This window comes from Micropterus dolomieu, linkage group LG19 (assembly GCF_021292245.1).
Source record: "Micropterus dolomieu isolate WLL.071019.BEF.003 ecotype Adirondacks linkage group LG19, ASM2129224v1, whole genome shotgun sequence".
Taxonomy (NCBI): Eukaryota; Metazoa; Chordata; class Actinopteri; order Centrarchiformes; family Centrarchidae; genus Micropterus; species Micropterus dolomieu.
Window position 1 is genome coordinate 8522779 of NC_060168.1, and position 26730 is coordinate 8549508.

Below are 26730 nucleotides of genomic sequence, written 5' to 3' on the forward strand. Positions count from 1 at the left end.
TTAATGTATAACAACACCTCAGCAGTGGCATCATAAGATTTGGCGCTAAAGGCCAACGGTTTTCTAATTTATAACCTCGGTGTTGGTAAAAAAAATTTAAAAACTTAGTTTAAAGCATTTAACTGTTAATGTGAGCAGAGAATTCAACTTTTTGGTAAAAATGTGTACAGAGTAGTAAACTTCTGAATTTAATAATATATTATAATATATATTATATATTTAATAATATATTAGACAAATGAATAAAACTTGAATTATAAACCCTTTCACATTTCAATATTTTGTATTTAAAATATTTTATATCCTAAGCCTCATCTCACAGAAAAGTAATACTTTAATACACTGATACTGTCTGATATGTAGAAAGAGGTTGCACACCGTTTTGGCCTTCACCAGTGTTTACAGAAAAGAAAGTAAAAACATGACTAACCTAAGTGTAACCATGTGATTGTTATTTTTTTCCTAAACACAATAACAAAGAATGGTCAAGAACGAAACAGAGGCCAAGATATCCTGACTTTTAGTCCCTAGTATGGGTCAGGGCTCCACAAACACTGAATCCTACATTTCCCAGAATGCAATAAATATGTTTCCATCCTGTCTCCAGTAAATGCCCATGTCTTTCAAAATTCCGTGTGTAATGCAGGCTCTCTTTTAAAATCCTACTGTCTTGATGACCATCATGGTTGACATAACTCCTCCAGAGACACAAAAGACATGCAAATGTGTCCAGAGGCTGAAAACTCATGACCAGTGACATTTATGTGTGAAATTGGTTCCCCGAGTTCCCCTTTGAAACACCTGGGAACTAAACCAAAACATAAGAAACAGATGTTACAACATTTTAGACCAATTAGATGAAAATACAGTAATATATCTACAGATCGGTATTAAGTTGGTCAAAAATTTCCATTTTTAGCCGTGCAAGCGATGTGGCTCTACGGATGGCAATGTTGGCCTGACGGTCCACCACTTTGGTCCAGACTGACATATCTCAGCAACTGCTGGTTAAACTATTTTGAAATTTGGTCCAGCCATTCATGTCGCCCAAAGGATGAATTGTAATCACTGGTGTTCCCAATACGTTTTATCTGGTGCCATTATAAGGTCAAATTTTTTTAAATTAGTTCAGTGCTTTGGTTTATGAATAAATAACTGCAAAATTAATGACATTAGCCAGAGCTGTACTTGTTTAATGTGAGTTATCAACTGATAGCATGCTAAGACAGTAAACTAAGATGGTAACCAATTCAAACATTATACTGGTGTAACATCAGCACATAAGCGCTGTCACTGTGAGCATGTTAGCATGCTGACGTTAGCATTTGGCTCAAAGCACCGCTGTATGTAAGTACAGCCTCACAGAGCAGCTTGCATGGCCGTTGACTCTTAGTCATGTTTCCTTAACACAAAACAGTTACACACTGAGATGGGATTGGACACATCCCAGTTTGAGCCATTACGAATCTGTAGCTGTGTTGGGACCAGTGGAGATTAAATGAGGTGTCGGTAAATGTTCCTAGGGTATCCTATATATTGTGAAAATGCTACATTGAAGCTTTTTCTTAATAGCCTGAAATATGAGTCAGGTCATTCCAAGTGTTCCAGTATTTGAGATTATGAGGCAAATTAATATTGTGTGACTCAAAAGGTGAGCTAGTTATTGCTGCAATTCAGTATAATTGATTATTATTTGTTTCATTCATTAATCATTTAGTTGAATATTGAAATTCATAGGCAGTACCTTAAGAATCAAATCATGCAACTGACACTACAGCTCTGGTCACAATGAGCTGCTCTGATTAGAAGGTGGGAATCAAGCAAATTAAACATTGCAAGCAAATTCTAGCTCAGTGCTCAATAGAAACAATCAATTCCACATCATGAGGTGGCGTGAAAAGAGGCTGTGATGAAATATCACTGCAGGCAGACTTTATCACCATGCTTTGCCTAACTTCCTGGAACCACAGTGCTTTTTTTGAAATCAGCAGCAAGCTAAAGATTAACAGAATATTGTGTACACATTACCTCCGAAACGAACACTGTGTGAACCCGCTTGAGGACCAAAACGTCAGGATGTTTTGAGAGCTAATTTTCTTTTGTACCTGATTTTATGGATATGTTTGGGTTTAGACTGATAGCAGCCCAGGAAAGTTTTTAATTTCACAGGGACCAAAATGTGGGAGTTACATGTTTAATTTTAATGCTTTTTAACAGCCTTTGTGCTTGTTTTTCATAAAAGACCAAACCAGAAATAGAGTGCTGTTTATAGAGTTTGGTCTATCCTGAAACCACCTTTAACAGCTTTAAGGGTCAAAGGTCAAGAGTCCCCTTTGACCCCTGTGTCACCAAAATACAACCTAAGGGCAGATGAGCCTGAGCTTTTCAAGGATGTGAGAAACCATTGTATTTCTGTTTGGAGGAACATGTTTGCCATGTGTATGAAAGTGAACACAAATGAATAACAGAGGCGTAATGAGGAGTGATCTCAGAAAGATGCTGTTTCTGCAAAGCTGTTACACATTTTCAAACACTGGGGATACAGCCAGTGGAGGACGAAAAAAATTCACAATGAGACACAGTGTCTCCAAGCAGACGCAGTGGCCAAAATTTCAAAGGTCTGGCTCATGAGTGAGGGTCCGCCCAGCTCCAGTGCAGGTTGCCTTGGGCTGGCAGGTTTGTTCCACTGCAGTGTGTGTGAGAGCAGTTTTTCTCCAGAGTGGGCAGGGCCGCCGGTGCTAACATATGTAAGCTCCACAGGGGTCTGTGACGGCACACACCGGCTATCTGGACAATGCATCCGTCATTAACCCCGGTCTCCCTGCGTCTCACTGCATTTCATTCGGCCTCCATCTCTCCGCTCGCTCCCGGATCTCACACTCATCTCGCCTTCTCTCTTTGTCTGGCCTACGTTATCTTCATCCCCTGCTGTCCATCTCCACGTCCTCCTCCCTGCATATCTCCCTCTGTCTCTTTTCTCTCCCCCTGTGGGCTGCTTTTCATCTCTCCCAGTTTCACCCACTCTCTCTTACCCACCCCTCCTCCCTTCTCCCTCTCTGCCCTTCACTATGTCTCTTTCTTCCCCCTTCACCCTCTCCCTAGATCCGCTTTCCACCCCTCCTCCTCCTCCTCCTCCCCCACTCCCCCAACTCTCTCTCCCAACCACCCCCCCTCCTCTTCTCTGTCCTCCGTTCAATCCCTCCTCCTGCCCCTCCACCCCCCACCCCTCCTCCCTTTCTCTCCTGCCATCTTGCAGGCCAGTGGAGCCAGACTGCAGGCGTTCAGGGAGTCACTGGACCTGCTGGGCAGCGGGTGACACAGATTTCCGGTGTGTGTGTGTGTGTGTGTGTGTGTGCATGCATGACGAAAACAGGGAGGGGGGATTAAGCTCCAAATCACTAGAAAGGCACTGAAGAGACGGGGGGAGAAAAAAAAAAAGCTGCAGATCCAAGAATTTGAAATTCCCCCTTTGTCTGGGAGATGAAGAAACACTAGACTGTGGACTTTAACTAAAAGACTGTGTGTTTCTCATTCAGTGGGAGCATTGCACTAGCATGATGTTGGAGCTCACTGCTTTTCTCCATGAGTTGGCAGTGTCCTGCGTTGGCTGACGTGCTGTGCTTTCTCTCTCCCTGTCTCCCTGCCTGACAAACACGCACACACATACACATTCCCCACACCCCCACAGATGCGCACACACACACACACAGTCCCTCTGCGATCCCCCTGACTGAAGGCACACAGGAAGTGCAGCCGTGGCCCAATTATAGCGTGACACCTCGGGCCGGCCGTTGCCATGGTTACGTCTTCCCTGCGGTCCCCTGGAGTGTGGCGCCGAGGAAGAAGGTCTTATCACATCAGCCATCGTTACGGCAACAAGCAAAAACCCACCCTGTAGCCTCAGTCCAGCTGGCTGTGAATTTGGTTTATAATGTGTGTAGATGATCTATATAAAAAGGGAAATTGCGTCAGTGTGTGAGTAGAGGAGCAAGTGTTTGTGATTGTGTGTGCGTGTCAGGTTCAGTGTGTTCGAGTGCATGCACTGGACTTGCCAAGGCAGCGTGTAGGTGTGTTTGTGTGTGTGTGTCTGTGGGGTTGCGATAAGGCTCTCAGCCACACCATTAGGTGACTCATAATCCACACAACCTCACGAACACGTACACACATGAACACACGTGTGCGCGTATACAATCAGAAACACGGAGGCTAACAGACACAAACACCCAATTAAATACGAACACGCACACACAGATATAGCATAAACCCAGCCCGTAGACAAGTGCACATGGCCAATTTCTTTTATTTCAAAAGGGCAAACAGAGCTATACAGTACAAGTTGCACATGAAATAATTTAGCCTAGGCTGAACTCATTCATTTCTTACTGATGCAGTGACGTCAGAACAACAGAAACAAAACTCCCCATTAGAAACAAAACATTTGGCTCCTTTCTTTTTAAAGTTGAAACACAATACATCCAAACTGGAAAGGGATGTAAAAAAAGACATAATGTTTTCCAGATATTTACAGTCTATTTACAGCATTTTTGTCGTCATCTAAATATTGACACACATTGGTATCCTTCTTTCTCTCCTCTCCAATTCACTGATTGTCAAAAGAAAGGATGGGAACAAGTGTGGACATTCTTAAACGGGGCTGCAGCTCCTCGTTAAACACAAGATCTGAAGATCTGACCCACAGTCTGAGCATGTTAACACGGTGTCCTGTGTGTTTTTATCAAACTGCAGCTCCTCAACAATCATCCAACCAGGATCCTCTGACAAATGCTGCCACCACATACTATCCATCCAAGGCGCCGTTGCTTCTCTCTTGTGCCAGACCCAAAGTAAAGTCGGAGCTCCTTAGATCAAACCCAGACACTCTGCTCTCAAACCCAGGACCTCCCGGCTTCCTCTTCAGCTCCTCACACTTCCTGTATTTACAGATCTGGTGTCCCCTCTTGCGATTGCGGCAGCTGCTGCACTGTTCGCAGTTCGTCTGACGCCGACAAGGTACGCACTCCCCACACCTCTTCCTCTTCCTTCTCCCTCCACTGCCCCCGCCCAGAGAGCCAGGAGAGTAGCCCTCGGCCACCAGCCCCTCGATGCCTTCAGCTCCCATGGCCGCGCTCCTCCAGTGGCCTCCCCCCATCTGGAAGCCTGCCAGGGGGAACAGAGCGGGGCTGAAGGGGAACCAGGCTCCCAGGAAGGGTTGGAAGTCAGTGCCACATCCAGAGGAGTCCTCTTCCTCCTCCTCAGGCCCGGATCCACCTCCCTCCCCGTCCCCCTTCCCCCCCTTTGCCTCTGCAGCCTCCCTTTTAGCTGGCTGGCTGGTCTGTGCACCCAGGCTGGCCTGCTCTGTGGTGGCGGGGGTCAGAGCCAGCAGCCCGGCACGCATCAGCAGCTCTGCGGCGTGGGCCAGGTGGAGCCCACTGGGCGACTCCCACATGTCAGGCCAGGAGGGGGCCCGGCGAGGCTTAGTGTGTGCAGGCTGGGCAGCCCGTTGCTGGGCCGGGGAGGGCTGGATCAGGCCTTTGACGTCCATGGTCGGGGAAGGGGTGGAGATGTAATGGGAGAGGCTGTAGGGGTGGCTGGAGCGCTTAAGGCTGGGTCTCAGTGGCTCATTGGGGATTTTAGCGCTGCTGTGGGCCTGATCTGGGGAGGAAGGGCCAGCGATGTCTACGGCGGTGGACATAGCAGTGGCTGTGTGTGGGGGTGTCTGTCCGTGTGTGTTTGTGTGTGTGTGGGAGGAGAGGAGAGGTGAGGTGAGGGAGAAGGGGATTGAAGCCGATGCGGGGTTGACAACCGTCCTGCTGTTACTTCAGCCAAAATGGCAAGCCTTGGCCTGTGTCCCTATTCCCATTCTCTGCAGCAGCCTCAGAGTCCTGGAGAGCTAGAAATGAATAGGGGATGAAGAGAGGAAGGTTAAGAATAGAAATGGTGGAGAGACAAATACAGAAAGAGAGTAAACAGAGGAGATGAGAATGGAAGATATTTCTGAGCCAGAGCCACAAAACACAGGAAATCAGAATGTGGAGAATCGTTTTTTAAAGATAAATATAACATAGGCTATATGTATATAGATTTAGAAACAATACTGCTTGAATAGAGATGAACAGACCCATGTATCAGACAGAGTGCATGCCTTGCCAATGATTTCCGCATACAGGAGGCAGTATCCCTTTAAGAATTTCACGGTATATCAATGCAATCAATAACAGAGCGACAACAATATGCAAAGATATGCGCATATGCGCAGGTCAAATGTGGAGCGCGCTTTTCAAATACATTTTGACGACTGCTGTTATGTGTGCCAGCCAAAGCTTAAGCTAAACACAGGAAGAATATATAGCGGACCGTAAAAAAAACAGGCTGTCTTTTGTCTGGTATCGACGACGAGGAGCGAGGTGCGCAACGATGCGGTTGCTGTGGATAAAAAAAGACCAGGCTATATTCCATGTCACATTTTTAGAAAAACTACTCCGGTAATTAAACACGGGGCATATATGTTGTTACAGGACAACAGTGTAAACCCTTTGATGGGTCGATCGGGAAAGCCGATCGATCGTTTTTCCGTAATTAAGGTTACCTAAGAAGACGGTGCTCGACCGACGCCACGGCGAGCTGACCACAGTCCGAGTGGTCGCTGCGACACGGCGCTGCGCGCAGGAAAAGGCGACAAAACAAAAACAGCGAACATCAACAAGAAGTACTGGTAAAACGCCTCCCCTTACCTTCTCAATACGGTCCGAACTCTCCTGTCAAAAATATGATGAAGTCATGAACTAATGGCGTGGTGATTGTAGCGTATATGGACGGCGGAGCTGCCGATTCCTCCTCCACCTCTCCGTCCCGGAGGGTCTGCAAACACTCTGCACGGAATTTGGGGGCGTCGCTCAAAATGCGAAGTGGACTCTGCAGCCGAGACCGTGGTCAGAGCGACCCCATGATATCCACAGGAACAGTTCAACATACACGGACACAGAAGCGGTAGCCTTATGTGGGTATTTACAGCAACACTAAAAACTATATCACAAAAAAACATCACCAGGTCCATTTATTAGGCTACCTCCCTGCTGAAGACCACGTGTCATTAAATCCTTATGTTTTTTTAGGAAGTGGGCATTGTTTATTCCAGCAGTCTACTTTTAAAGCAATGCATGCTAGGCTTCATCTCCCATACAGCTGTCATTAAGGCATATGCCAATTACCCCCAATCAGTTCATAAGTCCCGTTCAGTTAATGAAAGCAGTTCTGTAAACTTGGGCGTGCTGAGAAAACGAGGTCTTGACTGTGCAGATTAAAGTAGAATTACACCTCTGTCATTTATAATTAACTTAATTAAAGCCATCTGTGCAAAAGTGAGCTGCTTAGTATACAGTAGCAAAATAGAGATGCTGAGACTGGAAATGCATAAAAAGGGAAAATGTGAACATATGTTTTATCATTACCTGGAACAACACACATTTATAAACATACATTATAATGGAAATGTGTCAGATTTTGCCAAAAAGCTAACTTTCATCTGCAGTGCATTGGCGTGATATGGCCTATACATTTCTTTAATTAATTCAAATTTGTTTAAAAATGTACCAAGAGAAAATATTAGCCTTCAACGGCAGGAAAACAAACACAAAAATAAATGTTGGGGACAAGGTGCCTGAAAGAAAAACCTTATTTTATTAGGTCATTATCACTTTTACGCACAGCTTGTGTCATATACACTATCATTCATAGTAATGACCGCTCAATATGCTGCCTTTGCTGTAACATGTTGTCGACATTATTAAGTCACCTATGCTTGAAAATAAATGTATAAAAATTGAAAACAAAAAATTAATTTCCAAATATTTTTTTTCCTCAGACATGCTACCCCCCCCCCCCCCCGCAATTAGCAGTCAAAGTATTTTAGCCTACATGCTAATGCCCCTCTGGTTTTAACATTGTCCTTAGAGCAGACGTATGTCCCTCTGAGCACTCTGTTGAGCTGTCTGTTAAAGGTGACTCCAAACTCAGGGAGAGGGGAGTCCACTCCACCTCTTGTGAGAGTCCTCCGTTGCATCTGGCACGCAGCCAGATACCTCGTGCTTGTGTGTGTGTGCGCGTGTGCGTGCGTGTGTCACTATGGGAGCAGGGGCCCACCATACTCGCGTACACTGTCTGGAGTGGACTATCCGTGTAAACACAGCGTCTTCTAGTGGTCACCACAAATACTGCCACATCTTAAAATGGCCACTGGACACTGCAGCACGGCAGCACCCCCCCCTCCACCTCCTCACCTCCAGCCAAGGCCTCACACACACGTTTGTTCCTCTATCCCTGTGGGGACCCAACCCCTAACCATCACAACTACATGCCCAACCCTAACCCTAAAACCAAGTATTAACCCTCAAAAAGCATCTCCCCAACAGTGACACGACCCATGGGTTAGTGTGCACTGAGGTTAAAGTCCCCACTGGGATGGAAAAACATGTCTCACACACACAGGTGCCACTGCAGTCACCACACAGGCCTGTTTACTCATTATCCCTGTCCCACAGTTAATCCATAAACACACTGCTCTGCCTCACTGCTGGCAGAGGTGAAGTAGTTCACTGAAGTGCATTTGATCCTGTGGTTAAAAAAAACAAATGTAGAGTTTGGCCCCTGGCCCTGCAGTGAGAAATGCCTACTGAAAATAAAGTGATGTGAAGCCTACAAATCAGATCACTCAAGTTTTATTCACAATATACAGAACAATGAATCAAGTCAGACACACCACAGCCAGTAGAAAATAAATCTAATGAGAAACCAAAATATATCCTTTATGAGCAGAGAACCTTTCAACACTATACAGATTAAATACAAGTTTCCTCAGAAAGCTGACGATAACTGGTTACAGACGGCAGATAGTGTTTCAGCACTTCAAGAGTGGAGATTATTTAATTTAAGACAAACATAACTTTCATTTCCTGACTGAGCAGCTCTTTGTACAAACATTTAACATTCATATGGATCGTGTGTGTATGCACTCTGGGTTTGAGGGATATAGATTTCAATATAAGGCCTTCGCTGAATTTAAATGAAATATTGGACCGACTGAGGTAAAGAGCTGCCAGACCATTACGTTTCAACAGCCCGCTCCAGGGGAGTCAAGAAGGGAGGGGACACAGGTGACACCTGCAAATATTTCACTTATATCAGGTCCGGTGAGGATTTTAACCCAACTTCACATGTAGTAGGTCAAAATGCAACTGCACGGTCATAATACCTTCACGTCTGACTGTGCCGATTGTCAAAAGCCCCTTATCTCTCCTCAAATGACCTTCAATTTCAAAGTCATGTCGGCTAATGTGGGAACAGAGTGGAAAGTAGGAAATCAAAATTTATCAACAGTTTCTGTTCTGTGCTCTGAGTGTCAAACTGTAACCATCAGTGTAAGACAGCAATGATGACAATAAATGATTGGACAAACTGGGGCCCTGGAGAATGAGAAGTCAAGGGAAGGGGCGGGGCCTTCGGGCTAGTCAGCTTAAGCGTCTTTCTTTTTGATGATGAGTGGCCCAACGTTGTCCCCAGTTTCCTCGTTGTGTTTGGTGTGGGCTCCGTCGCAGAAAGGGAACTGCAAGGTGAACGCACAGTGTTGGAGGAAAAGGTTAGGGTTCCCTGATAGGTTGATTAGTTTTGAATGTCCAGTTACTCAAACAACAAACTGAAGAGCTACTGTGAATGCCTCTTAAGTAGCTGCTGAGGGTACTGACCTTCTTTGACTTCCAGCAGCGGCAGTACACAGCCTTGGTGCCGATGTCCTCCATGTCGAAGCTGTGGACCACTTTGGGACTATCTTTACTGATGGACGTGTTTACCTGGCCCTTTTTACAGCTCCGCCCTCTCAGGTAATGGCTGACCAGGAAACCTCCGACAGCTGCAACCACTGCGACCGGCACTGCGACCACCAAATGCTCTGAAGACAGACAGACAGACAGAGTCATGGTGGGCATATGGACACAAAAGTTATTTTACCAACACAATACACCTGTGTCTTTATTGCTTGGTAAAATAGTTATAGCCAGTGTTTCTTTATCCTACAAAACCTGGGTGGACAAAATATTAAAAACAGCCCAATTTAATGCTATTCAATCCAGTTCATGCAGTGTCAACAACAACTGAACATTATACACAAAAACAGGGTGTACTGTTTGCCTGTTTTACTGGATTGCATTACAGAGGACAGGTGTACACACGGATTTCTTTGCTTCTGTTGGTCAAGCCTCTTCAAAGACTTAAAAAACATGCAATTCATATTTTCATATTTTATTTGCTGCACTGTTTCAGTCTGTTGCAGTGAAATAGTATCAACTTGTGATATCAATTTCAACTGTTTCAGTTTGGTGGTGTATAAAAACATAATTTAATGCCCTTTTCCCCAGCTGAGAAGTAACAAAAAGGTTTTGCGGCTTTAGATGCCTCACAGCTTTGTCTAGTTCAGAGAACCTCCTGGAGCAAAAATTAAATCTCAACCTCGCCATGTAGCATCATCAGAGGCAGGGTTTCTTTAGGACAGGGCCTGTTTGGATACAGAAACATCACTTGAGGTGGTATGTGTGCTGTTGCTTTGTTATTTTGACCAGGAGAATGGAAATTGCCCGCTTCTGCAAGGCAATGATGAGGATTATCCAGGTCGAGCGAGTATCACATGATGTCGAGTCGTAAGACAAGAGGAACAGGGGCCATACCATCAGTCTGGATCAGCAGGTTCGGCGATTAGCTGCTTCGCCAGAGCGGCTAGAGGCCACGCTACATTAACATACTCTGAATGTGACGGTGGGATCTCCTCCAAGTATGGCTTTAGCTGTCCAAAACTATATGGGTGACCGTCGCAACATGTAACGTTAGCTGCGTTCAACACGGTTGACTGGCTAGTTAGCTAACGTTGGCTAAATGGCTGTTAGCCAGCTAAGGAACGTTGACATTGCAACATACACGTAACTAACTTTAGAAATGAAGTTATAATTTTAAAGCCTGTGCATTTAACTTACTAGAAGTAGTTGGCATACAACCGCGCTGTACCCTACAAATATCTTTGGCCGTAACGTTAGCCGTGAACTTACTTGGCTGGGGTGACGTTAGCTCGACATGTTAACTTTACATTAAGCGGCAGACGAAAACACTCCCAGTAGCGCTAGCATGCTACTAGCGAGCTTTAACACTTTACCTTTAGAAAATCGGAATCCTGAGCTGGACAGTGCGGGCAAACTTTGGGTTGTCATGTCTTCCCTGGACGGTGTGTTGTTTATGGTCACCGCTCAAATAGCAAGGTCAGCCAGAGAGTCTTATCTAAACTCGGTCCTCTCCAAGCAGCGCTCTGTCTGCTACGTCACTGTGCAGCAGCCAATGAGGTCTGAGGAGCGAGCGTGATGTTCTGCCAGAGCAAGAGGCTTCCCCCCGAAACTCCACGGTCCTTCCGTCTTCGCTTTAGGGCGATTTGAAGACTGAACAGCGACAGTCCGAGATTTGATCCATCTATGCATTTTCTTTCCCTATATAGTTAAGATAAGTGCTTCACACTAACATTTAAGAAGACCTCGTGTTCACGTGAAATCGAGTATTTTTTCCTTTGATTGTGAAAGTTAACTCTTGACCGTGGGGACAGTAGTTTGACTAGATACATCTTATTTCCAGGTGCATTTACTGGCTTTCTCCGGAGTTTTCAACCACATTTCTGTCTCCGTTTGCGAATTGAGTTTGCCGAGTTGCATGTGCCTCAACGGTCTCACTAAAGATAATGACGATATGGATAACTGATGCTTTAATTAAGCTGTATGTAGCAGATGTGAACTAGCTTGCTATGTTAGATATGTATTCTTGAATAGTTAAATTACATATTGCACACTGTCTGGGGCACGACAGTTGATTCCAAAGGTTTCAAGACATAGACTGAGGGGAATCATCTTCATGTGTGGGCTCTTTGGTGAGTCCCATTTCCCCTCCCAACGTGACATTTTTCTCTTGAATGTAAATACGATGAGCCTAAACAACCCTTTCTGGATTCAATTTGAAAGAAAATAAAACTCAGTTTCCCTCTTTAGCGACTAATTGATACATGGACGCAGAATACTTTATATAAAAGCACCAGAGGGCGACACAACGACGTACCACCATGAAGATCAAAAAATGCATTGTATGAAGGTGAGGATTCTGCAGTTAATATAAATCAGAAAACACAAGTAGACACAACACATGTGGAGCTACATCTCCCACACACTTCCAATCATTCATACTGAACAATTTTAAAATCCTTTAAGTTTCAGTGAAATTGTACTTAGACAAAGAATTTACTGGTAGCGATTTAACTATCAAATAGAAGTGACAGTGTGGTAAAGGCAGGTATTATCATCCTGTCAGACTCCTGTAAAACTGGGTTACAAATGTGACCTGACTCCCCATGTCCTTTTCCAACGTGTGCATGTCCTTCAAAAAGGACGTGAGAATGAGTCACAACACAGGAGTCATGGGTTTTTATTACACAGTTTAATCAACACACAAAGCTCAACGAGCCTCTCAGGTAATTCAATATACAGAGGTTTTGTGCAAGAAGAGTGGGTTCTCCTCGCACCCAGAGCCCAAGCCAGTCCCATAGCCATTTAAGATGTTAGCCTCTAATTTAACAATAGCAAAAAAAAAAGAACAAAAAAAAAAAAAACACAAAAAGAAATAAAAGCAACCTAAAGAGTTAGGGGGAGGGGGGATAAAAACACAGGTTAAACTAAGAAAAATAAATTGCTTAAATATACCTGGTCCAGAACCTCCACTTTGTGAATAAAGAAAAGTTGGTGGTAGAGGTGGGGGTGACATTTGTGCGTGCATGTGTGTCTGTGTGTGTGTACAAAGGGGTCATCTTGGGTAAGGTGGGGTGGGGGGAATAAATTCAAGTCCTTTCACAGAATCCAACAAAAGACCAAAATAGGCCATGTGCATTTTTTTCTTTTACACAGCCTGCAATGATTTCTTTAACGTATTTATTGTATAAAATACAGAGTGCCCTTCTACTCGCGTGAAAACTGCTTTCATGAATTGTCACTTCTACAGATGGGAAATACAAGGACAACAAAACAAGGGGTGCAGAGTGTAAAAAAAATCCCTCCATCTCCCCATCCCCCGAAACAAGTAGGGAAATAAAGAGAGGGGAAAAAAAACAAACAAATAGGTCCCCTTAAAGTTTACAGATGCTCAAAGGAATGCTTTTAGTTATTAACGTCTGGGGAAGGTGCATGAGGCTGCAGCTGTGTGTAGGAAAAAGGGGGAGTTGGGGCGGTCGCAACAGCCCAACCTGCATCGTGACAAAATGTAATGGAATACAGAAGTCAGGAGATGCAGGGCTCAGAGGTCACAAGGGAGGGAGGAGGTGAAAAAGGAGTAAGGAGAGATGGGTGTTACCATTGCAATTTGACGATATGTACACTGGAGGGTGGGCAGGTGAGGTGAGGACAGGGGGAGGGGCAGAGTCAAATAGAGAGAGGAAGAAGAGAGAGAAAACGTAAGGAGATGGGGCAGAGGGAGTTTTACAGGTACTCTGGTGAAGGGGAGGCGTGGCTCAAAGAAAGCACTCCAATGGAAACCAACAAGATCTTGTTTTAAACTTTTCATTTGTTTGAATGGTTTTTTGTTTGTTTTCTCTTTACGTCTGAAGCTCCCCTAATTTTACATCGTAGAGGTGGTTGGCCATGATTTTACCCCCAACACTACATTGCATACTTTTGTGTCCATTCCCGAGCTATTTTGTTGTACCTGTGAACAAGCAGACAGAGAGAGGACGTGGTTAGTTGTTTAGCCTTGTACGGACCAACATATTAGCATTTTGTAACATCTTTTGCAACAAATCTGTAGGGTATTTGCAACACCATTAATCATTTTATTGCAGTTGTTCATGTTTATTAAGCTTGCTGGTGCATGACCTAACTACAGAAGAGCTAATAGCCACAGCAGAAAATGTGTGTGACTGATACGCAGCATCATATCCAAGTGGAGGACACAATAGTCAAATAGCTATGTTATAAAACACAAAAAGACATGCTAAGTTTTCTCGTCATTGTACACTAGCGCTGGACAACAGCATATAAATGTTCACATGCCGAGTCTTGTCTCAAAATGACCCAACTACAGACCTGTGATGGAATCGGAGGACAGCGCTACGACTTGGATGCACAATAACTTCTTTGATTGTGTGATAAAGTGATGTTTTCATATCAGGGATGATGAACATGGGCATTCAGTGCGAGTCTTACAGGTAAAACATGAGACCCGTGTAGCCAGTGGCAGTCCAGTGTGGAGCAACTGCTCTACAGGTAAGCTGGGCTCTAACTGGGCGGACGCTGTGAATAATAAATTTTTAAGAGTTGGAGGAAAGGTGTGTTGAAGAACAAATATCAGTAAAAATGTATTTATAAAGATTATTTGATCAATGTATCAGATTTCTGTATATTCCAATTTTAAGCAGGTGTATTTGGAGCAGCCACATCACAGATATCAACTTTTAACTACAAAAATAACATATTCAAGTGCAAATTGAACTGTGGCAACAGCAGCTACATTTCAAATGTGTATGAGACTAAAGTTCAGGGAAATCCTGTTATTATTAATGATGTACGTCGTGTTATCTGACACTTCACGTTTTGATCGTCCTTTCTGCACGGCCTCTTTATTGCTCACACTGTACGGATCAACTGCCAACAACGACAAGGCTGTTCACACTGACCATAATCACGAGAACCCTGGTTAGTTTTGCCCATTGACAATTCCAATAAAGTTTATTCAAAAAGACAACAGAGTCCTCAACAATGTTGACAAAAATATCATTACTTTGTGCAATTCTACTATAAAGAAAACAAGAAAAAAAATGGAGCCGCAGACGCAAGATGTAGACAATATGGTGTCTGTTCTGCAGTGAACTTTTATGTCACAGCAGACCAGTTTGAGCCACAACACGTAAATAACTCCAGTTCTATTAAAGCCCGCTCATCACAGTGTGTAACAGATTACCCTCCCCCTATTCAAACTGCACGTCAAGTGACAAATGTTCTGGCAGAAATTAGGCCTGGAGTTCTTCAAATGTAACAGAAATTTGGTTAATTCATGTGAATTTTGTCAAATTGTCAACTTTTGCTCCCTGCTTTGTGACTGCTGCACACACGGTACCAAGTTCTGAAAGTCACTAATCATTATCACGATGGTGCTTCTGTCCATCAGTAGCCAGTTTGTGATGCTGACTTTGATAAGAACAGGTTTTTGCACAGCTCCACCCAGGCCGGGCGGAGCCTTGACAGACTTGAAAGGCTGGTAACAATCATGTTGACAACATGATGCAGGAAACAACATAAAAAAGAACATACTTTTCCCTGTCCGTCTTGTAGATGCGGGCGATCTCGGGTACTAAGGGGTCATCCGGGTTTGGGTCGCACAGCAGAGAGCAGATGGACAGGAGGACTGAAATGGACCAGGTGAAGGTTAGGAGTTAGCTAATCAGTTTTCACAAAAAAAAAAAACCATTTTCAGAATTTCTTTCATTTTCCTTCAAATGACCCTTGGATGTCACGGCTATAGAGCCGTTGATAATACATGTAATTGGGATTTTTTTTTTATCTCTTGTGCATGAGGGACACCATTTATAAGCATGTCCGGTAATAACCTAGCAGTAAATGAAAAGAGCTAAAGCTGACATTTACAGAGATAGCTACACAGACCTCTGCATGAGAAATGTTTGTGGGGAGCATTTTCATAAAAAAAAAATAAAAAAATAAGTTCCTTCATTCTTAACATCCTGTTTATTGAGCCAGTGGGGCATCTGCCATTTATCTGTAACCATGTGTGCAGTTAAACGTCTGAAGGTCAGTAAGAAACAGCCTACCTTTGGAGATGGTGAGAGCTGGAGACCACTGTGATCGCAGAATGTCAAGACAAATGCTGCCGTTGCTGTTGATATTTGGGTGGTAGATTCTTGTGGTAAATGCGACCTGAAAACAGACAGAGAGAAAAGAAATGCAGGGGGGAGGGGGGGAGAATGAGGGGCAGATGAGAGGAACAACAGGAAACCGAATGATGTAAGGCTGCGGCATGTTTTAGCAGGCAACAGGGAACTTTATGTGCCTCACTGTTACTTTATGTACGTTGCTCCATTGTATGTTTTCGTGCGTCTACATTTTGCTTACCTTTGGCGGTTTGAAGGGGTAGTCTGTGGGGAAGTGTATGGTCAAGAAGAAAACCCCGCTCTGGTAAGGACTGTCATTCTACAGTCAGGAGAGAGAAATCCATTCATCTCATTAGTGAAAGGAGTCAAAGACTTCAGGACAGTAAAAAAAAAATAATAAAATGACGACCATTCTGTCACGTGAGTTCCCAGCACAAAAATCAAGCAGTACAATTAAGGCATATATTAAGAAAGTGAATACTTACAGGTCCCATTATTGTGGCTTGCCAGTGAAACACTGAAACAGAAACGAGAGAAATTGGTTATGAAACACTAAGAACACAATGTGTGTCTGGCAAGTGTAAATAATTCCACATGAGGTGTGCATGTTTATTTGTGCAGTTGAGTAACAGGCTCTTACATAAAATGCAATTCAGGACAAATATTCTTGGAAACAGGTTTTCTTGTTATTATTGTAGATTGTAACGGGTCATATAATGGCAGTAGCCTCACATTTACACTCAGAAATTGCTCCTTCAATGAATAATATCAAAAGTGTATGAGGAAATTAGGCTGATCATTTAAACAAAGGCTTGGACAACACAAATCCCGAAAACAAAAACAATCCATCAGAGTTTGATTTGGCAGCATTCACACCTTTCTAATTGAAACATCCCGTTGAGGTCTGAGGACAAATGTTGCATTGAAAAAAAAAAAAAAAGTAAACCACAGCAATGATGTGTTCCAAGAAACACTTTCTCGTTTCTTATAATAGAGTGGTTTATTTGCTGTTGGATGACAGGAAGCGACACGTCAAGAGCGACATTGCTGCTACTGATTTTTTTTCCCCACAGTGACACACGCGCTAAATGATGCACAAATGTTACAAATATGTTAGACATCACACATGAAACGAGAGTAAAGATGGTTATTAAGAACTGATTTCCATTTTTTATGAGTTCTGCATTGTCAGATTTCTGATATATATATATATATATTTTTAGCTCTGACACTATCAACTCCTCTTATGTAAAAGTACGCTGGAACGTATGCCTGCACATTTCATCAAAACGATTTCAAGCAAGGACGCCAATAGCGGTTGAACATTTGTTGGCAATGATACTGAAATAAAAAAAAGCTGTGTTGGAGAAAGCTTACAAACAAGTGGTGCTCCCCCTCCAGCTAATGGCTTGCATTAGCTTACATTGTACTCATTGCCCTTTGGGGAACATCTTCAAACGTGGCGTGATCATATGTGAACCTGAAATAGTGATACCTAAATTAAAAATATTTTTTCCAAACATAAATATGCACAGATTTCATCTATTTAGGAGATGTCCGACTCAGGTTTAACCAAGTCGTTATTAAGCATTGTTGATTTACTGTTTATATCATTATTAATGCAATTAAATCAATTAGTACTCATTGAAGAAAACATGCTAAATAAACATGCTAAGATTTGGGAATACAAAAATATTCGTACTCAAATTGCACAAGTAACGAGTATCTTTACACGATGTAGTATCGCAGCCGCTTCACCTGGCAGGAGTTGCATGTGTCACAAACATAACAGTGGTGTGTGTGTGTTGGTCCCTTGAGGGCCCCAGGTGTTTCAGTGGTGATAAGCATCTGCTCAACCCTTTACAGGCAAATACAACCTTACTGATCCTCAGCAGGTTCATGTCAACCTTTGTAGACTACAGGTACGTTGTGTCATTTGCAAGAGGGCAATGTTATGTTCAAATGCGTGTGTGTACGCTTTATGTCCGCTTTCTTTCTGCGGAATGACAGATCTGAGCTTATTAGCGACATGCTACTTACAGTTAGTTGATGTCACCGGAACAAGCTTCTGCTAGCTAAACGGCTAGCTGACGAGTTACACATGTTGACTGTTAGAACACTAAGGATTGTGATGAAACATGAAATGTTTTGTAAAGGGCTCTTTCATTGGCTAATTACTGTTCAACCAATCAATTCTACTCTACCAAAACTGAAGATGTTTTTTTGTTTCGATTCTAATGTAACGTCTGACAATCGGTGATCCATAATGGCAGCAGGCAGCATTTTTTTGTGGAAGAAAGAACTCTGCATTTAAAATAAAAGTGTAATACTATGTTTCTGAAATGACAAAAAAAATTCAAAAAAAAAATCACAAGATAGCTGATTGAAGCGAAGGTTAAACAGAACTAGACTGTGATGTGAAGGCCATTGTTTTGATTCTAACATGCAATATGTGATGAGCAACAAGTTGCCACTCTTCAGACAGGAAAGATCCACTGCTTCATGTTTAGGTTACTTACGGTCGATGATCAGGAAAAAACGCTCAGAGAACAGTAACGCACCTGTCAGTACAAACACCAGCTCATTGACGGCTGTTTGTTGTGGATCACCAGAGCAGAACAACAGTCGTAAAAATATCCACAAATGGAAATGAAATGAAAATGATATAAAGATGAAATTATATATGCTAGTTTATAATCTCTTTGCCTGTGCATTGCACCATATTAGGAAAATGCACATATCTTCTGCATGTTTATGTTTATTCTTTGGCCTAAAGCCTTTTTCCGAGTCCTGTGACAGATAACTGTGCTGGCGTGTACAGGGAGGGGGCTGACACAATCCCCATAGCACTTATATTCTGTCCTCCCTGTATACAAGTTAACTTGGGGGTTATTAAAATAGATTAAGCTTTAAATGTAATGCAGTGGACCACAACTCCTCTCTGAAGAGTTCCAACAGAAATGATCATCATAACATTCACAAAACATGGTCTTTATCATAGGACTATTGTACTGGACTACATCCGTATAGGTGTTCATGATATTGTTTGCACACACAACTACATTCAAAAAACATAACCTAAACTACTACGGTATGCTTATTACACTACAGACAAACACGCCCCAAATCTATTGTAGCTTGATCAATTTGAAACAATAATACAAACTTACATAACAAACACACTTCAAGTGACCTACATTACAAACTGAACATATGTAATTGATCTTCTTTAGCTTCCACAGTGCAAGAGGGGTAAATTATCTTTATCAAATGTCACAAAAGGTGTACACACATTTATACTACATGTGGCTAGTGTGTTTATAGTAAGGTAGCTGATGAATAGCCATCCCACAGTCATTCAGATAATATCCATAACCGGCCAACATCCTGCATGAACAAAGGGTGACTGGTGGACACCATATCAATTTTAGCCTCACTAATTATCTTTAAGCCTGCTGAGGGGAATAATTTGGCTCCATAAATCAATTTATCAGTGTCCACTATTTATGGCAACCAGGAGTTTCTGATAACTACATGGCACATTTTATGCATTGAATACCAGGTAGGATTTCACCAGTGCCCTTTCCTCTTAATAATGTACGAGTGTAACACTAAAAATGGTTAAAAAACAACAAATAAAACATAAATCACACAGACCATCCACAGGGTGTGAAATCGTATCTGTTTACGAGTTGTGTTCTAAAAAAATTGACTTGAAACAAAGATAAAAAGGTTTTTAATGTCTGAATTTACTGTCCTCTTTCGCTTGTTCATAGAAGTTTCAACCATGAAAGACACACAGCGGAAGTCACAGCGTCGTGGAGATGGACAACGCACTTTAAAGGCTGTTGAGAGACAAGCGAACAACAAGAATATCGAGGCAGAGACACAGGTGGCGGGATGTTACAGGGAGAGCTTTGAACTGCTGGTAATAATAATAATAATCCTTATTTGTAGAGCACTTTTCAAAAACAAGTTACAAAGTGCTTTAACTAGTGTAAAGAATAATACAAAAAAAAAAGATAAGAGCATGAAAATTTAATATAAAATTAGTAAAATACAATAAAATAAAAGGGATAAAATAAAGTCAAATAAGATCGGGTAGCACAAGACACTCTTAAAACAGACCACAGACTTCATTGGCTGCATACAGTCCGCACACAGACAGCAGTTATATACTGCTAAATTTCAATAACTTAATAAATAAACAAACATGCAACAGTTTTTCCATTGTTCTATATTTGATAGCGTATATGGTGTAACCGCGTTCAGGTGGAATTTCTTTAGTGATAATTTCAGAGGGTCATCTATCAGATTACAATGACAAATTTAGAAGCTAACCTGTTTAGATGGAATTATGTTAATGCGCAATAAATTCGAGAAATTTAAACATTTTATTTATTTCTCTATTTTTAAAATGTATTAATTTCTGTATTAGACAGTAGCCGCTGACACAAGTAAGAAATAAAAACCCTCTGCTTTCCATCATTCTACTGACATCCTTTAAAATAGAGGATTTCTAATAAAATATCTACAGTATGCATGAAAAGGTACTGCATGTACTAACAGAAAAACTAAGTTCATGAATGCCCTCTGAGTTTTATTTTTGAATCAGTCTTTATAAGGAAATCTGAATGGATTAATGAAGAAAAATCTGTCCCCATTTACTCCTACATTACAAAACAATAAAATACTAGCCAGACGAGAATTCCCCTTGTATTTGCCCTAAAAGTAAAAGTGAAACTGACACGTAGCAATAGAGTTGGGAATATCATGCTTTTATAATGAACCATAACTTTCACAAGAGGCAGGCCAAGTATTTTCTGGATTGCAGGTTAAAGGCTAAATGTACATAGACTGCAATTAATAAGCAAATAAGACATTCCTTTTTGTGTCATTGTGACATTGTTGAACTAATGAATATTTATTTCTGCGGGTTGAGTTTTCAATTAAATGATCTTGCCAAAAAATGGGAAGGGTAAACCTGGAATTTGTTTTGAAGTACTGTTCAATATTGAGCTCCAGTCACACAGAGCTACCGGAGCTGTGTCGGTTTCGATGCTGAACTTACTGTCATCTCCTACTGGTCCTGCAGAACACTGGGCTGGTGGGTCCCGTGCCAAGTCGTTCAACTCCTGAGACAAACAAATGACAAGTCAGTTGACCGGGTCCTGCAGTATTTCATGTATTTCCTTAAACAATAACCTACATTAACAGGAACAAACACCCTAACTGGAAATGGCAACACGAAAACATTGCAACAACACAATTCTTGGAAAAAGATCTTTAATAATCCGCAATTAATATCTACTAATATTTGGACGGGTATTTTTTTTTATTTCACATAACAGGCCCAGAATGAGCCCTGTGTATAGTTGACTAAACTGTTTGTAAACAGATCTGAAGGCGGGTGCCAGTCGGTGCCAGTGCAATTTCTACAAAGTCCCAGTGCAATAGTAACAACCCAGAAACTCAATTCCAGCTGACACAACATCACTACAGCAGCACCATGAGCTTTGATTACTGAAGTGACCGCTTTACGTAACCGCATTTCTCCAGGTACAGCAGGTAGTGCGTGTGACAGCCAAACTGATATCACGACGATATGACAACAGAGTTTTACTAAGACAGGCCGGCAAACTGAGGCTAGGTGTGTGTGTGTAGCTTAGTGTAACGTTATAGTGCAAACATTAGCTTAGCGTAAATGCTAGGTGGTCAGGTTAAACAGCGCTGGATGTCAAGTGACAGAAATATTATGCTGGCTGGTCAGCCACATCACGACATGGGCTAACGTTATTGGGGGGGATATCAATAAAACAAAACACACCATCAAGCTAACTCATATCAAATAAACGGTGTAACACCGATCTGCTGCTCGCCTGCTGTCAGCAACATGGCATCAAACGCGATCAACGCGTGGGGCCTGTTTTTAACCATAGCGACACACTGCTAACATCACCAGCGTTTCCTTGTGTTATATATTGCTCGTCTGTCTCGTGAGTCGACGATTACAATGTAAAATACAAACTATAACACGCATACTTGATCATGATTCACGTTAACGTACTTAAATTAGCTCCCAGTTGTGCATAACGAAGACAATTTAACGTAATGAAAAAACAGGGAACAGATCTACGCTAGCTTAGGTTGCATCCATCCACATCTCTGGTCTGTTACATTTCTACCGTTTTAACGTTACTTCTGTTATTTATTCGACTACACAGAAAAGAGAGCAAATTAGCTAACGTTAATAAAAAAAAAATAAGGGCGAGAGTCCTCTTAAACTAAGCTAACGTTGGAGTTAACGTTACCGCTAGCTCGGTAACTTATCTGTCAAATCAAGCAGCGATAACGTTAAGTAACAATAAAAATAACGTTAGCTACCTTAACTACAGTACAGGGGAACTACTAAGGAGATACCATACAGCTTTAAACCCTTAAGAACTGAATCCACTGTGTCTTTACTGCAAAGAAATAGCGTTACTGTAGTAGAAGAACCGTTTAGCTTGTCCGAGTTAGCCAACCACCGGGACCGATAACGTTAGCCAGAGACGGCTAACACAACGCTAACATTGTTAGCTAGTAACCGGCATAGCTAGCATTCAGTTATACCCAGGATTAGAAAATAAAATCATAATGAATTAAAGCTATCGATGGCAAACCTTTAATTAAGAGCAGTTAACGTAAGTTAGTTGTATGTCTAACGGTTCAGTTGGCCCGTTTGTAACGTTAGTAGCTCTGGTGAACACAGACAGGCGGCGCATTGCTGCTCTCACTGTCGTCACTCGCTATTCAGAGACCGTTAGCTGGCAGTTGAAAACAAGCCCGAGGTATTAAGTCAATATTTTTAAAATATTATACGTTTATTACACTCGACAACAAGCATCAGATGGCCAACATTGGAAGTAAATCCCCAACGAAACTGCGAAATCCTGGGCCTCGCCGTTCACTTCCTTACCTTGTGAATTCTTTTCAGAGCCATTGTTGTGCTAGCGGTTCTGTCAGGGAAAACGTGCAATTAAAATGGCGATTGATGTCACTGTCCGTTGGTAATACTACAACTTAGTTTTCATAGAACACCGTTACTGTACACTCAATTTACTGATCGCTACCAGAAGGAACCACCGATAAAATCTCGACGCGAAACTGAAAGATAGAAGGGGTAGAACCGCGGTCCTTCCTCCTACTGCAGCGGCTACCAAATCACTGCGGCCTGTGATCTGCCAGCAGCAACAACGACAACACTTCCGGACCAACTCTTCACAATAAAACAAAATGTTGTGCCAAATTCTGCATGCACGCCGAGAATTGCATGCAACTTGGCTCATATATGCTGACAAATATGTATGCTTTTCAGACACTTTGCTGTACATTGAGGACTCTAAACGTTCATAAAATGTATAGCCTACTTCGAATCATTTATCACCATTGATGAACCCCATCAAGAATATTATAGCGTTTAAACCTAATTGCAGGCCGTCAAAATCTGTCACACTGTTCACAATCTTGTCCTGTACTATGTGTAATAATAGGCTATTTTAAACGCTGCACATATTGAATATTGTCCCCACTAAACAACGTATATTGGGATGCAAGTAACCATTATTACATCATAGAGCAATCTGATGATTATTGTCTCGATTAATTGTTTCGTTTCTAAAATGTAAGAAATAGTGAAAAATACCCATCACATATTTTGTGTACCCAAAGTGACATCTTCAAATAGTAGCTGGTTTTGCCCGACGGAAAGCCTGAAACCCCCACACATTCAGTTTGCAATGGTATAAAACAGAAGAAAGCAGCAAATCCTCACATACAAGGAGTCGGACCACCGAATATTTGGCACTTGAAAAATGACTTAAACGATTCATCATTTATCCAAATATTTTCTCGACTAAATTGACAGTTTCACCTCTATTACATATGACATTTTTATTCATTTTTGTGAGACCAATATATTATGTGTAATTAATTTAGCGTGTATGGCGAAAATACAAATAAATCACCGTCACATTAACATCACCCTTTTAATTCTGAAGGCCAGCCGTGCAAAGCGGAAGTCTTGTTGTTGCATCGCATCTCTCACTGCGCTACCACTAGAGAGCCTTCCGCCGACATGTGCACGTAAAGGGCTCACGGTGCACGCTGGTGTAGTCCTGCAACTGGCTTCATTGCGGCTCCGTGCATGGAGCGGCAAGGATGTGTTCACATGGTCCGGCGAGAGCCAAAATGTCTACCCAGCACGCATTTTGCATGAGGTAAACTCCTGGGAACCTGTCCTAAAATCGTTTACTAATACGGTTTAAAAATGTCATTTACATATTTACAGACTGTGAACTGGAGATGGTTAGAAATGCTCCAATCCGTTGGCTACATTTATCGATATACTTAAAATGTTAGGGGATAGATGAAGTACACTCGGGTTTGCTCAGCGCGGAGTGATATGACTACAAAGACTGTGGTCTCTAGATCGTGGGTACAGTACACATTTGGTACGTAATCCTGGTGTAAGATAGACCTACAGTACAGTATTACAGAATTTTTCACATATATTTTTCTTAACTCTGTTATGTGCTGTAGGCGATGTCACTGGGTGTCATATTCGTGTAACATAAAATGCTCTGTTTGTTTTTTTCATTTGCTGGTGTGACGTGGAGCCGAGGGATTCCCAGCAGATTTGAGGTAAAGGTGTGCTGTGTACGGTAAAAGGTGGGCAAATTACTGAAAGCTGATAATTCAACGTCCAACCTCGACCTCTAAAAATCTCAGCACATCTCCCCGAGAGTGAAGCCACAACACAAAATTTGAAACAACTACTTTATTACAGTGATGGAAACGCAAACAACACCCAATGTCCTCTCCATGGTCTGCTCACCTGCATACACTGCCATACAGAGAATTACACAATAAGAATTTCTTATTCGCAAACTCATAAACATAACGCATAAGAGAAAAGAAAAAATAATAAACCCTATAGTTATGTTCACATTATCACAGCAGCCCAAACAAGACTAAAGCAGGACATAAATGCATTTCATCATTAATTTATTTAAGAATACATATTAATCTATAAGGAGACATGCAAAAATGATTGAACCACGTATTGTCAAAAGCAAAATAAACCATCCATAACAAATATCAGCATTGATCTTTTTGCCATCTATACATTTTGCTAAGTTCTGTGGAGCACTGTTGGCTGCAGAAATTCTCACAATTTACTCATTTCACAGCAAATACAACAGTCTTTAGGCTTGCACTGTAGCATTTGTCACTGGTTGTTGTGTCGTAAGCCTATTACACTACAATAGGCCTACCGTATAATAATAGGCGATACACATGCCTTACCTCTCTTCAACTGCACAGAAGTTAATGTAATATTTAAGCTGCTTTTATCGTTTGTCTCACTGAGGCAGATTTACATGCAGATTGCACCTGTTCTGAATTGATGCCCTAAGAATGTTTTCATCCTTCATATTTGTTCCCAATCAGTGTGTGGACAGTCATCTAATGAAGCAAAAACGTTCCAGTTAATTAAAGATGTTCATTGTTGAAGAATGGGCCTGTCATGAAATCTTCATATGTGTCTTCTATTGCATGGTTAGAACACAATATTAGTAGCATTTGTTGTGGTAGCAGTAGTATGAGAGATCTAAAATTTCATACTGGGTGTACACACACTGGGCATACTCACACACACACACACACACACACACACACACACACACACACACATATATATATAGCAGTTATATTTAAGTATGTTTTTAAGTTTTTTAATTCGTACACACACACACACATATATATATATATATAGCAGTTATATTTAAGTATGTTTTTAAGTTTTTAATTCGTGAGAAGATTCCCAACATCAGTGTATCTTAAAAAATATAGAATGAGATCCAGATTTCTTCATAAACATTCAGTTTACCTCTGAAAGTATGTGATAGTTTTTTCCCAGTTTCATGCAATGTGCCACATTTGTAAACTGTACACCAGTGTTTAGCTTAATAGTTGTTTTCCCCCAATTCAAAACAGAAGTTAATTTTACTTTTAATACACATGTCTATAAGCGTTCACTCCTTTGCTCACAAATGAAAAGATGGAGGGTAAAAGTGAAACCAAAATATCTGAGGTTCATCTACATAAATATATACATGAGACACCTAGACTGAAAATATCTGATGTAAAAAGACGCCAGTAGTAGTATTTGTAGCATTGTAATTTTGACAGTGATGAACTACAGCTTATTCAATTAAATTCAATTAAAATGCAAAAAACAACTGCATGACAAAACAAAACTGAGAAAAAACATTTCAGTGTTTGATAGTGAGGGACCAGGAGATGAAGAAACACAATAATCTGACAATAATTCAGAATCAGAATCAGAATCAGCTTTATTGCCAGGTATGTGTACACATACAAAGAATTTGACTCAGGATTGTACATTGCTCACGATGTGCTTACTCATACAAAAATACAATAACACAATAATAAAATAAATCAGACACAGACTACAGTATAGACAACACTAATATACACACTATGAACAAAACAATATAGACATATTGACAAATAGTGCAGTGATCAGAGTGCAAAGGATGCAAGAGTAAACTATTATTCTCATTATGTACATGTTGAAGGTGGATATGATATACAGGTACACATACATGCATACATGTACACATGTACACAGTGTGATGGAGCATAGTGCAAAGGATGCTGGAAAAAATAAAAAAGACCTATGACCTTATGACCTGAGGTAGGTGTATTGGTATGCAGAATATACAATA

The 26730-nt window shown here is 41.6% G+C and overlaps 4 protein-coding genes across 7 annotated transcripts in view; 1 reads left to right on the forward strand and 3 right to left on the reverse strand.

Annotated features, from left to right (window-relative positions):
* Positions 1-4282: 4282 nt before the first annotated feature.
* Positions 4283-7287, reverse strand: LOC123957642 (CXXC-type zinc finger protein 5-like). The gene is made up of 2 exons (XM_046030598.1): positions 6732-7287; positions 4283-5890 (listed from the first exon to the last, which is right to left on the reverse strand). Exon 2 carries the CDS (start codon positions 5690-5692, stop codon positions 4799-4801), a length of 894 nt encoding a protein of 297 aa, XP_045886554.1. The 5' UTR covers positions 5693-5890; positions 6732-7287; the 3' UTR covers positions 4283-4798.
* Positions 7288-8698: 1411 nt separating this feature from the next.
* On the reverse strand, positions 8699-11350 carry zgc:110843 (uncharacterized protein LOC541492 homolog). Its single transcript, XM_046031416.1, has 3 exons — positions 11192-11350; positions 9738-9940; positions 8699-9598 (listed from the first exon to the last, which is right to left on the reverse strand). The coding sequence occupies exons 1-3, from the start codon at positions 11244-11246 to the stop codon at positions 9509-9511; spliced, it is 348 nt and encodes a 115-aa protein (XP_045887372.1). The 5' UTR covers positions 11247-11350; the 3' UTR covers positions 8699-9508.
* A 697-nt stretch (positions 11351-12047) lies between these two features.
* LOC123957214 (serine/threonine-protein phosphatase 2B catalytic subunit alpha isoform-like) overlaps positions 12048-26730 on the forward strand; it is a 58714-nt gene continuing 44031 nt past the window's right edge. The window contains exons 1-2 of one of the 3 annotated variants that reach the window (XM_046029851.1): positions 12048-12165; positions 19717-19868. The gene's annotated coding sequence lies outside the window, so the exon portion shown is untranslated. Of the gene's footprint in view, positions 12166-15368; positions 15480-19675; positions 19869-26730 lie in introns of those variants that run through there. The other 2 variants (XM_046029852.1, XM_046029853.1) reach the window with 2 other exon arrangements.
* On the reverse strand, positions 12480-23154 carry ube2d2 (ubiquitin-conjugating enzyme E2D 2 (UBC4/5 homolog, yeast)). Of its 2 annotated transcripts, none has more exons than XM_046029855.1 (7): positions 22899-23154; positions 21012-21075; positions 16426-16457; positions 16182-16259; positions 15881-15986; positions 15366-15459; positions 12480-13764 (listed from the first exon to the last, which is right to left on the reverse strand). In XM_046029855.1, the coding sequence occupies exons 1-7, from the start codon at positions 22920-22922 to the stop codon at positions 13719-13721; spliced, it is 444 nt and encodes a 147-aa protein (XP_045885811.1). In that variant the 5' UTR covers positions 22923-23154; the 3' UTR covers positions 12480-13718. The 2 variants fall into 2 exon arrangements, with proteins under 2 accessions (XP_045885811.1, XP_045885812.1); XM_046029856.1 differs by lacking the exon at positions 22899-23154 and adding an exon at positions 22603-22694.